Below are 15,101 nucleotides of genomic sequence, written 5' to 3' on the forward strand. Positions count from 1 at the left end.
AGGTATGAAAGGCTGAAGACGGAAGCAGGCATGTCGTAACCATGAAAAAACAGGGCAGCTGGACATTCTGGGGCAGCTTGAGAGCGAGGGCACTCACCTGACAAGACATCTGCGTCATGGCAGGGCAGCGGATTAAGCTTCTGCATTGTACACAGAGCAATGTTTTTTCCATACCAACAAACCTTCACACGTGGGGGTTGGCAGTGTCATGACATGGACCTCTTTGGGTATAGTGAGCACCATCTCACTCTCTCTCTCTTACCACCTCTCTCTTTCCCCTACACCCAGGCTCTGTTAGGCAGGTCATACATTCCTAGAGGAGTTTCTCTCCTCATGGCCAGAGTATAGAGAGAGTTTCAAAGGAGAACAAAGGAACCTCTTCCACATCACAGAACTTGAGAACTGAAGAATATCCATGTTTTGGAGAATGTGTACACGGTTGGGGATGAATCCAGCTACGAACTGGTCCATTTTGTACAATTTTGTGAAACTCATGAGAGACAATACAGCCACATTACCATAACTCTGTTTATTCAAGAGTCTCCATTGTGAGGCTTGCGTCTAATTGTTGTATAAAATGAATGAGGAAAGATTAAACTATTTGTGAAATTGTCATGTGATTTTAAACTGTTTAATGAAAGAATCATATTCCCTTTAAAGTTGAACTAAATCAGGCATTGATCTGGCGTCATGAGATAGCCCCTTTCTACTGTTACGAATATGACCCCCACCTGGAGGAATTCCCTTCAGACCAGCTTACCTCAATTACCACAAGAGGGCTAAGGTTTGAGACCAGACCAGTACCTCATCACAGAGGGAGCTAAGGTTTGAGTAGATTGATGAATCTTTTAACCATAGCACGTGGTTAAACTCTGAGACTATCGATCCAACAGAATAAGAGCTACTCTTCGATACTAATTACTAGTCTGCAGCGAGAAATTATGTACCCGTGAATGCGAAGGCCAACAACCGCCGAAACATCTATTCTATAACAACGTTTCTGAATGGGATTCTGAACTATCCATTCTAACCACGTAAGAGAGAGAAAGTGAGGACAAACTCTCCAACAGAAACAAACTTTCCAACAGAGATCACGACGACACACTGAGCGTAAATATATATTTTGATTGCAATTATTCCCGAATGAGTGAGCGTTCATGTGCAAACGATTAGCATTTCAGTTGTTAGACTTATCAACTGTGTAGTGTATTTTATCCTTTGTGCCCTTCTCAGTCCCTTTGTCTACCAAGCCGCCATGCCGGTTTAGCCCACTAGGGCACATCCTCTATCATTTCCTTGTAACCATATCTACTTTGTTTGTGTGTGCATTTCTGTGATTATTTAGTTAGTTAATAAATAAATGATTGAGACAATTGATGTATGGATGATTCTTAGTGAAGACCTGGTTCGTGCAGATAACCAACAATTTACGACGTTTGGAATGAGACTTAACGTGAGGTAAAGAATAATTCATTAATTAGAAGACTAATTGATCAGATATTAAGATATCTGAAAGTTATATTAGGAAAATTATAACTTTGTAATCTGAATATTTTCCTTGGTGCCCTGACTTCCTAGTTAATTACTGTTACATGATTTGAATAATCACATAATAATAATTACAGAGAATTGATTTGATAAACTAACAGTCTTCAGTTTTAATGATGCCAAAGACACGACAGCAGACATCTCAGGTAGCTGCACACGATGTGGACGACCAGCCAATCTGGAGCATGTGCTCTCCTCCTGCCATGCAGGTCTGACTGATAGAAAATTCAAGTGGTAGCATGACCAAATAATGAATCAATTGGCCACGGGACTGGAGCAAGCAAGGAGAAAGCTGAAACATCTCACCCAGGGCTCCTGTTTCATCCACTTCCTCAGGTCAGGAGAGAGTGAAGAGAACAGGGAGCAAAGGGATCTTCACCACAGCAGGGGACTGGGAGATGCAGACAGACCTCAAGAAGCAGCTCAGATTCCCAGAGATAGCCAGCACAAGCCTCAGACCACATATCGTTCTCTGGTGTAGAGACACCAGCAAGTGGTCCTCATCGAGCTCACAGTGCCCTGGGAGGAAATGTTAGATGAGGCAGGCACATGAGGGTAAGTTCAAGAAATAACAGTCCCTCATCCTTGAGTCAGCAGAATGGATGGAGAGCCTGGAATCTACCAGTTGAGGTTGGCTGCAGGAGCTTCGCAGGCAAATCGTTCTGGTGAACCCTGGGGCTGCTCGGCATTGAAGGAGTAGCAAGGAAGAAGCTAGCGGCTGCCGTCAGCAAGGTGGCAGAAGTGGCATCTCGTTAGATCTGACAGAAGAGGAATGAGCAGTAGCAGAGCCAAGCAGGCAGTAGGGAGTCGGGGCTGAGTTGAGTGGTGGACCGAGGGATAGTTCCAGGATGCTGGTTCTACCAACAACCCCCCCTGAGGTGTTGTGGGCTTAACAACGAAACACTGGTGAAGGGGGGGACCCCTTGAGAACCCGATGAAGTCCCACTTCGCTCTGGCCCAGTTAGGTGTGGAGCTTATCGTGTTTATAGTGTAGTGTGTAGTTTTTTACTTTGCTTGAAGAAGGAGTAGCGATTGCATCCAGCTCACAGAAGGCACAGGGTGACAAGTACCTTTTCAGGTGAGCTGACAGCGATGATCCCCATTGTATTTTAGATATTCTACTTCTTAGCAATCAACATTTGCTCAAAATTGTCATCTATCCAACGCTTACAGAATTTTTGATGCTCCCTGACTGTCTACCAATTGTTTGACTTTTATTAAACTGGACAGAGTGAAGAGACTGAATGTAGGCCCATTATCATTTCAAGACAGTTTAGATTTGGTTTGAGTCATTTCAATGTGGTTTCTTTTCTCCAGAAGATAAAAATAAATATATTTGTATTAGGGATCCCCATTAGCCTCTTCTTGAGATCCAAACACATTGAGACACTTACATTACACATAAAACAAAATATAAAACAGTACATCATATAACATTATTACACCACTACATATCTACAATGCAAAATGTATAATACCACCATACAACAATAATACAATGTACGTGTGTGTAGAGTGCGTGAGCTAGAGTTTGTTTGCATGTCCGTTTGTCTGTACCTGTGTGTGTGATTCTGTACAGTCCCTGCTGTTCCATAAGGTGTATTTGTATCTGTTTTTTTTCAATCTTATTCTATTGCTTGAATTAGTTACCTGATGTGGAATAGAGTTCCATATAGTCATGGCTCTATGTAGTACTGTGTGCATCCCATAGTCTGTTTTGGAATAGGTGATTGTGAAGAGACCTCTGGCATTGTGGGGTATGCATCTGGGCAGGATTGAATGGGCTCGTTGGGTGGATCCGGCCGTGATGTATCCAATCGCTTCTAGCCTAAACTAGACAGGAAAAATAAGATTACAATAGATGTATTTCAATACATTTTGCATAAAGGATGACTGTGGTATTATATTATGGAAAGTTGATGTTGATGGTAATGTAGCTGTGACCTGAAGGTGTGATGTTGATGTCACCAGGAATGATGATGCTCACATTGCGCTGTATATCTGCTTTGTGCTCCTCAAACAAAGTCTGATGTACAGTTTATACTAATTCTTATTACATATGATTTGGTTTTTCTCTACCTCAACAGGCAATGATATTGTCACTATATATGACAGTTAGTATATCTCCCTGGTAGGGTTGCAAAATTCCAGGAATTGTCAATTATTTACATGGTTTTCCCAAAATTGTGGTTGGAGGAATCAGGAAGGAATAAGCAGGAAATGAAGAATCCTCCAAACATGATTTCTGGAAAAACACAGAATTTATTGAAAGTTCCCAGAATTTTGCAACCCTACTCCTTAAGGACCCAGTAGTGTAGCACATTCACACTATTAGTACGTCTGAATGCATTGAAGTATGCATGACACTGTGTATTTATTCATTCTGTCACTATTTATATTATTGATATTTAACTCTGCATTGTTGGAGAAGGACCCATAAGTAAGCATTTCACTGTTAGTCCACACCTGTTGTTTACAAGCATGTGACAATTAACATTTTATTTTATTTTAACACCAACTTCTCTGTCTACCTTCAACTGCCATGAGGTGGCGCCAAACTCTTCCTCTAAAGGATAATTTCTTATGGCAGTGGAACGTCCATCCAAACTGTTCATCAGTCTTTCTCATTAATGTGCAGATAAATAGAGATGTTTATGAAAACACTTTGAGCATATTCACTGTCACTTATGTATGTCTAATTTCAAGAATTCAAGGTTCATTTGTCTCATAAGGTTCATGTAGGGGTACATTCTTATTGAACTGCTATCCAATATGCCCACTATTACAGGGAAGAAGTGACAGTTCAATAAAAAGTGTTTATTATTAAAAACAATGAGTTCAGCCTTTGAGCCTTCAATAGGGCCATGCACATTTGTTGGACTGCAAATAGCAACAGACTGTATACTTTTATTTTGCATGTTGTTTAGTGTCAGAGTAAGTCATCACATCTCAGTGAGCTGTTGTGTGTGAACCGTCCCTCATGTTTGGCATTAGCGGAGGCACGTCAGCCCTTTTTGATGTGCACATGATCTGTCTCCTCTTAGCTGCCCAGGTGACGGTGAGCCAGCTGAACCTGGTGTCCCACAGTGTGGTGGCTGCTCCCTACCAGTGGGAGTACCCCTACCTGCTCAGTATCATCCCCTCCCTCTTCAGCTTCATGGCCCTGCCCAGAAACAACATCAGCTACCTGGTGATCTCCATGATCAGTGCCGGTCTCTTCTGCATAGCGCCGCTCATCTACGGGGGTATGGAGAAGTTCCCGGTGGCTCAGCAGCTGTACCGCCACGGCAAGGCCTACCGCTTCATCTTTGGCTTCTCTGCCGTGTCCGTCGTGTACCTGGTGATGGTGATCGCGGTGCAGGTGCACGGCTGGCAGATCTACTACAGCAAGAAGCTTCTGGACGCCTGGTTCACCTCCACACAAGACAAGAAGAAGAAATGAGGACAGAGGAGGACTTCATTATTTAAACAACTGACAAGGAACGACTATTGCTGCCTGCCACTGTCTGACACCACTTCTAGGACTATCTTCCATCTATATTTGGGTTCTACAGCCCCCCTCTCGCCATCCCTAATTGATAGTTGTAGGACTAATTGGAATGTTTTATACCACTCAGGAAGTTGTCCTGTCATCTTCCTGGTAAACCCTCTCACCTCCGTTATCTCATCTCCTGGCTCTGGACAGATTAAGACTTGAGTTGTCTATCTGAGACTTCAGGGTTTAATGTTGTTGACCTGCTCTGCTGCCTTTATAAACCCATCCTCTTCATATCTCATCCTGGTCTATGGAGCTGGCTGCCATAATCTGTCCTGCAAGGGATAGTACGCTAGCTACCTCCAGTCTTAGCCATATGTTCCAAGTTTCGCTCTTTCCTCCCCAAGTTTGAATTTGTTCACCTTCACTGATTTGAAAGGAAATGACTGGAATAATAAATATGGTAGAAACTCCCACAAGACCAGGGATAGGTAACTTTGATGGGGGTGGGGACCACAAAACATCTGAACTCATCACAAGGGGGCTGTAGTGCCTCGCGGGTCTACGTAACCTCATCCATATCCACACATGCAGTCAGAGCCGGCCCAGCCTTTTGGGGGCCCTAAGTGGAATTTTGTGTGTGTGTCCCTTATGTTCTACACATTTTGCCATGGGACAGAGAGAAATATGCAGTTTTCCAGCTAACTTCATGAAATGTTACACTTTACTATTGGATGGAGAGAAATGTTTGCCATTTTTAAAATGATATCTGAGTGAGAGTGTCGACCATGATTACTACAAGTTTAGATCGCTGGCTAGACAATCTTACCAGTCTAGACAAATGTTAGCTGACATGGGCTAATTGAGTGACTGTCAAGTGACTGACATTACAAGAGAGAAACTGCTGATACACAACCAAATATTGAAATTGCACCTTGTGTTTTCTACTATTCTAACTCTCAACAGTAAGTTGAGAATCCGACTGAGTTCCTAATTTTTTTCTTTCATTTTTTAAAATGTATCCGCAGGTCTACACTGGCCCAGCAGTTGCCCATCTCTGCGTTGGACAATGCCTCTGCGAATCCAATGTTTTTAGATTTGTGGGTGAAGTAGTGAACGAGTGTACACTTCAGGATGAAGGAGATATTATTGTGACATACCCATGACTAGGTCAGGGCATGATGTGGCCTTAATGAGAGGAGCCATCCAGAACTGAGGGGCAGGACTGAGTTTAGGAAACCCTGTTCTAGAGAAGTCCACCCTCTAGTGGCCTCACACTCTAACCCAGACCTCCAAGACACTTCCATTACTTTGTTTTATTCTAACCCTCGAATCAGGAGATCTAATTACACCTGCTCTAGTGGAAAAACGTTGTTCTGTTTACCAAAACATGTACTGTACCTTCCCAGGTGCAACCAAGAATGTGTTGCATAGAGAAGGGTAATGCTATTGGTTGACTGGTCCTCACAGTTTTCATCCATGTGTATCTAATTTATTCATCCAGTCATAAATGATCTATTTTCAAAGAATTTGCGTCATTGTCTTTACTGATCCTGTTGACAATGTGAGTTGTGTTGAAACCAATGTACGGTACTTTCCCCTTAATTTCAACACTAAATCATTAACTGGTACCTGAACGTTACTGCAGTCTCTGTGACAGATGGACGTCCTAATAATGTGTAGTCTGCTGACACTGGATGCCTGTAAACAGCAGAGATGAAGGAGCTATGGATTATGGCTGTCTTTGCTACAGGTAAGACTTGCTCTATATTTGATTCATTCAGGGTGATTTAAGATGCTCAGATGTATAATGCTGTTAAGTTTGTTGTATGATTGAGAATTGCGTAAGAAAATTGCTGTCACTGTCCAGATGTTCAAAAATGTATAATTAATTTAACTTGTCAATGGATTATTACCAATATATGACCTTACTGTTTTTACGGTGTGGTTAATGAATGTTAACGTTTGTTTTATAGTCAATGATTGATTTATGTTTTGTCTGTTTGCTGCGAGGGCTACAATAGCATCAATAAAGACATTGTTTCAGACTTTATTTTTATGCAAACAGTATTTAGATGTACCGCTAAGCCGTTGTTTACAGACTGTAAATAGACTACTGTCAGGTCTCAGATACAGTTGATAACAGAGTAGCCTTTGCTATCAACTGTCTACTGTTTATTGGCAGTGATAATGACTTATTTTTTTCATAAAGTACAGTAGAAAACATTTCTACACTGATGCAGACACAATGAAACTGGAACATGGATCATCTCCTATGTTTATAGCAACTGACACTATGTACCCTTGTTTATGTGGTTAACTGAGTTAATCATCTTTTTTAAAGTCTCTTTTCCACAGGGGAATCTCACCACATCCTCTGCCATTCCAACCACCATTTACATAACTACCCCAACTACTACTGCTCCTATAACCCCTGACACTCCAACTACTACTGCCCCTATAATCCCTGACATTCCAACTACTACTGCCCTTTTAACCCCTGACCCTCCAACTACTACTGCCCTTATAACCCCTGACACTCCAACTACTACTGCTCCTATAACCCCTGACACTCCAACTACTACTGCCCTTATAACCCCTGACCCTCCAACTACTACTGCCCCTATAACCCCTGACACTCCAACTACTACTGCTCCTATAACCCCTGACACTCCAACTACTACTGCTCCTATAACCCCTGACACTCCAACTACTACTGCCCCTATAACCCCTGACACTCCAACTACTACTGCTCCTATAACCCCTGACACTCCAACTACTACTGCTCCTATAACCCCTGACACTCCAACTACTACTGCCCCTATAACCCCTGACACTCCAACTACTACTGCTCCTTTAACCCCTGACACTCCAACTACTACTGCTCCTATAACCCCTGACACTCCAACTACTACTGCTCCTATAACCCCTGACACTCCAACTACTACTGCTCCTATAACCCCTGACACTCCAACTACTACTGCCCCTATAACCCCTGACACTCCAACTACTACTGCCCCTATAACCCCTGACACTCCAACTACTACTGCTCCTATAACCCCTGACACTCCAACTACTACTGCTCCTATAACCCTTAACACTCCAACTACTACTGCCCCTATAACCCCTGACACTCCAACTACTACTGCTCCTATAACCCCTGACACTCCAACTACTACTGCTCCTATAACCTCTGACCCTCCAACTACTACTGCCCCTATAACCCCCGACACTCCAACTACTACTGCCCCTATAACCCCTGACACTCCAACTACTACTGCCCCAATAACCCCTGACACTCCAACTACTACTGCTCCTATAACCCCTGACACTCCAACTACTACTGCTCCTATAACCCCTGACACTCCAACTACTACTGCTCCTATAACCCTTGACACTCCAACTACTACTGCCCCTATAACCCCTGACACTCCAACTACTACTGCTCCTATAACCCCTGACACTCCAACTACTACTGCCCCTATAACTCCTGACACTCCAACTACTACTGCTCCTATAACCCCTGACACTCCAACTACTACTGCCCCTATAACCCCTGACACTCCAACTACTACTGCTCCTATAACCCCTGACCCTCCAACTACTACTGCCCCTATAACCCCTGACACTCCAACTACTACTGCCCCTATAACCCCCGACACTCCAACTACTACTGCCCCTATAACCCCTGACACTCCAACTACTACTGCTCCTATAACCCCTGACACTCCAACTACTACTGCCCCTATAACCCCTGACACTCCAACTACTACTGCTCCTATAACCCCTGACACTCCAACTACTACTGCCCCTATAACCCCTGACACTCCAACTACTACTGCCCCTATAACCCCTGACACTCCAACTACTACTGCCCCTATAACCCCTGACACTCCAACTACTACTGCCCCTATAACCCCTGACACTCCAACTACTACTGCTCCTATAACCCCTGACACTCCAACTACTACTGCCCCTATAACCCCTGACACTCCAACTACTACTGCTCCTATAACCCCTGACACTCCAACTACTACTGCCCCTATAACCCCTGACATTCCAACTACTACTGCCCCTATAACCCCTGACACTCCAACTACTACTGCCCCTATAACCCCCGACACTCCAACTACTACTGCCCCTATAACCCCTGACACTCCAACTACTACTGCTCCTATAACCCCTGACACTCCAACTACTACTGCTCCTATAACCCCTGACACTCCAACTACTACTGCCCCTATAACCCCTGACACTCCAACTACTACTGCTCCTATAACCCCTGACACTCCAACTACTACTGCCCCTATAACCCCTGACACTCCAACTACTACTGCCCCTATAACCCCTGACACTCCAACTACTACTGCTCCTATAACCCCTGACACTCCAACTACTACTGCCCCTATAACCCCTGACACTCCAACTACTACTGCCCCTATAACCCCTGACACTCCAACTACTACTGCCCCTATAACCCCCGACACTCCAACTACTACTGCCCCTATAACCCCTGACACTCCAACTACTACTGCTCCTATAACCCCTGACACTCCAACTACTACTGCCCCTATAACCCCTGACACTCCAACTACTACTGCCCCTTTAACCCCTGACACTCCAACTACTACTGCTCCTATAACCCCTGACACTCCAACTACTACTGCTCCTATAACCCCTGACACTCCAACTACTACTGCTCCTATAACCCCTGACACTCCAACTACTACTGCCCCTATAACCCCTGACACTCCAACTACTACTGCCCCTATAACCCCTGACACTCCAACTACTACTGCTCCTATAACCCCTGACACTCCAACTACTACTGCTCCTATAACCCCTGACACTCCAACTACTACTGCTCCTATAACCCCTGACACTCCAACTACTACTGCTCCTATAACCCCTGACACTCCAACTACTACTGCCCCTATAACCCCTGACACTCCAACTACTACTGCCCCTATAACCCCTGACACTCCAACTACTACTGCTCCTATAACCCCTGACACTCCAACTACTACTGCCCCTATAACCCCTGACACTCCAACTACTACTGCCCCTATAACCCCTGACACTCCAACTACTACTGCTCCTATAACACCTGACACTCCAACTACTACTGCCCCTATAACCCCTGACACTCCAACTACTACTGCCCCTATAACCCCTGACACTCCAACTACTACTGCTCCTATAACCCCTGACACTCCAACTACTACTGCCCCTATAACCCCTGACATTCCAACTACTACTGCCCCTATAACCCCTGACACTCCAACTACTACTGCCCCTATAACCCCTGACACTCCAACTACTACTGCCCCTATAACCCCTGACACTCCAACTACTACTGCCCCTATAACCCCTGACCCTCCAACTACTACTGCCCCTATAACCCCTGACACTCCAACTACTACTGCCCCTATAACCCCCGACACTCCAACTACTACTGCCCCTATAACCCCTGACACTCCAACTACTACTGCCCCTATAATCTCTGACACTCCAACTACTACTGCCCCTATAACCCATGACACTCCAACTACTACTGCTCCTATAACCCCCGACACTCCAACTACTACTGCTCCTATAACCCCTGACACTCCAACTACTACTGCCCCTATAACCCCCGACACTCCAACTACTACTGCCCCTATAACCCCTGACACTCCAACTACTACTGCTCCTATAACCCCTGACACTCCAACTACTACTGATCCTATAACCCCTGACACTCCAACTACTACTGCCCCTATAACCCCTGACACTCCAACTACTACTGCCCCTATAACCCCTGACACTCCAACTACTACTGCCCCTATAACCCCTGACACTCCAACTACTACTGCCCCAATAACCCCTGACACTCCAACTACTACTGCCCCTATAACCCCTGACACTCCAACTACTACTGCCCCTATAACCCCTGACACTCCAACTACTACTGCCCCTATAACCCCTGACACTCCAACTACTACTGCCCCTATAACCCCTGACCCTCCAACTACTACTGCCCCTATAACCCCGACACTCCAACTACTACTGCTCCTATAACCCACGACACTCCAACTACTACTGCCCCTATAACCCCTGACACTTCAACTACTACTGCCCCTATAACCCCTGACACTCCAACTACTACTGCTCCTATAACCCCTGACACTCCAACTACTACTGCTCCTATAACCCCTGACACTCCAACTACTACTGCCCCTATAACCCTTAACACTCCAACTACTACTGCCCCTATAACCCCTGACACTCCAACTACTACTGCCCCTATAACCCCTGACACTCCAACTACTACTGCCCCTATAACCCCTGACACTCCAACTACTACTGCTCCTATAACCCCTGACACTCCAACTACTACTGCTCCTATAACCCCCGACACTCCAACTACTACTGCCCCTATAACCCCTGACACTCCAACTACTACTGCTCCTATAACCCCTGACACTCCAACTACTACTGCCCCTATAACCCCCGACACTCCAACTACTACTGCTCCTATAACCCTTAACACTCCAACTACTACTGCCCCTATAACCCCCGACACTCCAACTACTACTGCTCCTATAACCCTTAACACTCCAACTACTACTGCCCCTATAACCCCTGACACTCCAACTACTACTGCCCCTATAACCCCTGACACTCCAACTACTACTGCTCCTATAACCCCTGACACTCCAACTACTACTGCCCCTATAACCCCCGACACTCCAACTACTACTGCCCCTATAACCCCTGACACTCCAACTACTACTGACACTCCAACAACTGACACTCCAGCAACCGACACACAAGCTACCGATCTTCCAGCAACAAACTTTCCAACTTCCGATACTACAGCTACCGACACTCCAGCAACTGACACTCCAACTACCGAAACGCCAACTACCGACACTCCAACTAGCGACTGTCCAACTACTTACACTCCAACTACTGCTGCCCCTTTAACACCTGACCCTCTAACTACTGACTCTCCAGCTACCGACACTTTAGCAACCCACAATCCAGCAACCGACAGTCCAGCAACCGGCACTCCAATTACATACACTCCAACTACCGACACTCCAACAACTGACACTCCAGCAACCGACACACAAGCAACCGATCTTCCAGCAACAAACTTTCCAACTTCTGACACTCCAGCAACCGACACTCCAACTACCGATACGCCAACTACTTACACTTCAACTACCGACTGTCTAACTACTTACACTCCAACTACCGACTGTCCAACTATTTACACTCCAACTACTGACACTCCAACTACTGCTGCCCCTTTAACACCTGACCCTCCAACTACTGACACTCCAGCAACCGACACACAAGCAACTGATCTTCCAGCAACAAACTTTCCAAATTCTGACACTCCAGCAACCGACACTCCAACTACCGAAACGCCAACTACTTACACTCCAACTACCGACTGTCTAACTACTTACACTCCAACTACCGACTGTCCAACTATTTACACTCCAACTACCGACACTCCAACTACTGCTGCCCCTTTAACACCTGACCCTCCAACTACTGACCCTCCAGCTACCGACACTCCAGCAACCCACAATCCAGCAACCGACAGTCCAGCAACCGGCACTCCAATTACATACACTCCAACTACCGACAATCCAACTACTGACATTCCAGCAACCAACACTCCACCAACCGACCCTAAAACTACTGATCTTCCAACAACTGACACTCCAGCAACCAACACACAAGCAACCGACACTCCAACTACCGAAACGCCAACTACCGACACTCCAACTACCGACTGTCCAACTACTTACACTCCAACTACCGACTGTCCAACTACTTACACTCCAACTACCGACACTCCAACTACTACTGCCCCTATAACCCCTGACACTCCAACTACTACTGCCCCTATAACCCCTGACACTCCAACTACTACTGCCCCTATAACCCCTGACACTCCAACTACTACTGCTCCTATAACCCCTGACACTCCAACTACTACTGCCCCTATAACCCCTGACACTCCAACTACTACTGCTCCTATAACCCCTGACACTCCAACTACTACTGCCCCTATAACCCCTGACATTCCAACTACTACTGCCCCTATAACCCCTGACACTCCAACTACTACTGCCCCTATAACCCCCGACACTCCAACTACTACTGCCCCTATAACCCCTGACACTCCAACTACTACTGCTCCTATAACCCCTGACACTCCAACTACTACTGCTCCTATAACCCCTGACACTCCAACTACTACTGCCCCTATAACCCCTGACACTCCAACTACTACTGCTCCTATAACCCCTGACACTCCAACTACTACTGCCCCTATAACCCCTGACACTCCAACTACTACTGCCCCTATAACCCCTGACACTCCAACTACTACTGCTCCTATAACCCCTGACACTCCAACTACTACTGCCCCTATAACCCCTGACACTCCAACTACTACTGCCCCTATAACCCCTGACACTCCAACTACTACTGCCCCTATAACCCCCGACACTCCAACTACTACTGCCCCTATAACCCCTGACACTCCAACTACTACTGCTCCTATAACCCCTGACACTCCAACTACTACTGCCCCTATAACCCCTGACACTCCAACTACTACTGCCCCTTTAACCCCTGACACTCCAACTACTACTGCTCCTATAACCCCTGACACTCCAACTACTACTGCTCCTATAACCCCTGACACTCCAACTACTACTGCTCCTATAACCCCTGACACTCCAACTACTACTGCCCCTATAACCCCTGACACTCCAACTACTACTGCCCCTATAACCCCTGACACTCCAACTACTACTGCTCCTATAACCCCTGACACTCCAACTACTACTGCTCCTATAACCCCTGACACTCCAACTACTACTGCTCCTATAACCCCTGACACTCCAACTACTACTGCTCCTATAACCCCTGACACTCCAACTACTACTGCCCCTATAACCCCTGACACTCCAACTACTACTGCCCCTATAACCCCTGACACTCCAACTACTACTGCTCCTATAACCCCTGACACTCCAACTACTACTGCCCCTATAACCCCTGACACTCCAACTACTACTGCCCCTATAACCCCTGACACTCCAACTACTACTGCTCCTATAACACCTGACACTCCAACTACTACTGCCCCTATAACCCCTGACACTCCAACTACTACTGCCCCTATAACCCCTGACACTCCAACTACTACTGCTCCTATAACCCCTGACACTCCAACTACTACTGCCCCTATAACCCCTGACATTCCAACTACTACTGCCCCTATAACCCCTGACACTCCAACTACTACTGCCCCTATAACCCCTGACACTCCAACTACTACTGCCCCTATAACCCCTGACACTCCAACTACTACTGCCCCTATAACCCCTGACCCTCCAACTACTACTGCCCCTATAACCCCTGACACTCCAACTACTACTGCCCCTATAACCCCCGACACTCCAACTACTACTGCCCCTATAACCCCTGACACTCCAACTACTACTGCCCCTATAATCTCTGACACTCCAACTACTACTGCCCCTATAACCCATGACACTCCAACTACTACTGCTCCTATAACCCCCGACACTCCAACTACTACTGCTCCTATAACCCCTGACACTCCAACTACTACTGCCCCTATAACCCCCGACACTCCAACTACTACTGCCCCTATAACCCCTGACACTCCAACTACTACTGCTCCTATAACCCCTGACACTCCAACTACTACTGCTCCTATAACCCCTGACACTCCAACTACTACTGCCCCTATAACCCCTGACACTCCAACTACTACTGCCCCTATAACCCCTGACACTCCAACTACTACTGCCCCTATAACCCCTGACACTCCAACTACTACTGCCCCAATAACCCCTGACACTCCAACTACTACTGCCCCTATAACCCCTGACACTCCAACTACTACTGCCCCTATAACCCCTGACACTCCAACTACTACTGCCCCTATAACCCCTGACACTCCAACTACTACTGCCCCTATAACCCTGACCCTCCAACTACTACTGCCCCTATAACCCCCGACACTCCAACTACTACT

General features: G+C 46.1%; 2 protein-coding genes across 2 annotated transcripts; both read left to right on the forward strand.

Moving 5' to 3' along the window:
- Positions 1-4,528: 4,528 nt before the first annotated feature.
- On the forward strand, positions 4,529-5,151 carry LOC115195161 (protein jagunal homolog 1-B-like). Its single transcript, XM_029754960.1, has one exon. It carries the CDS (start codon positions 4,529-4,531, stop codon positions 4,988-4,990), a length of 462 nt encoding a protein of 153 aa, XP_029610820.1. The 3' UTR covers positions 4,991-5,151.
- Positions 5,152-11,688: 6,537 nt separating this feature from the next.
- LOC115195162 (salivary glue protein Sgs-3-like) lies at positions 11,689-12,876 on the forward strand (the record flags this gene model as incomplete). Its single annotated transcript, XM_029754961.1, has 1 exon — positions 11,689-12,876. A coding segment is annotated over one exon (1,188 nt), but the record flags the coding sequence as incomplete, so codon positions are not given.
- Between the last annotated feature and the right edge of the window lie 2,225 nt (positions 12,877-15,101).

The sequence above is a fragment of the Salmo trutta genome, chromosome 6, assembly GCF_901001165.1.
Source record: "Salmo trutta chromosome 6, fSalTru1.1, whole genome shotgun sequence".
Taxonomy (NCBI): Eukaryota; Metazoa; Chordata; class Actinopteri; order Salmoniformes; family Salmonidae; genus Salmo; species Salmo trutta.

Bases quoted from the DNA above. Each gene is read 5' to 3' on its own strand.
- LOC115195161 (XM_029754960.1), top strand. From the start codon at position 4,529: ATGTTTGGCATTAGCGGAGGCACGTCAGCCCTTTTTGATGTGCACATG.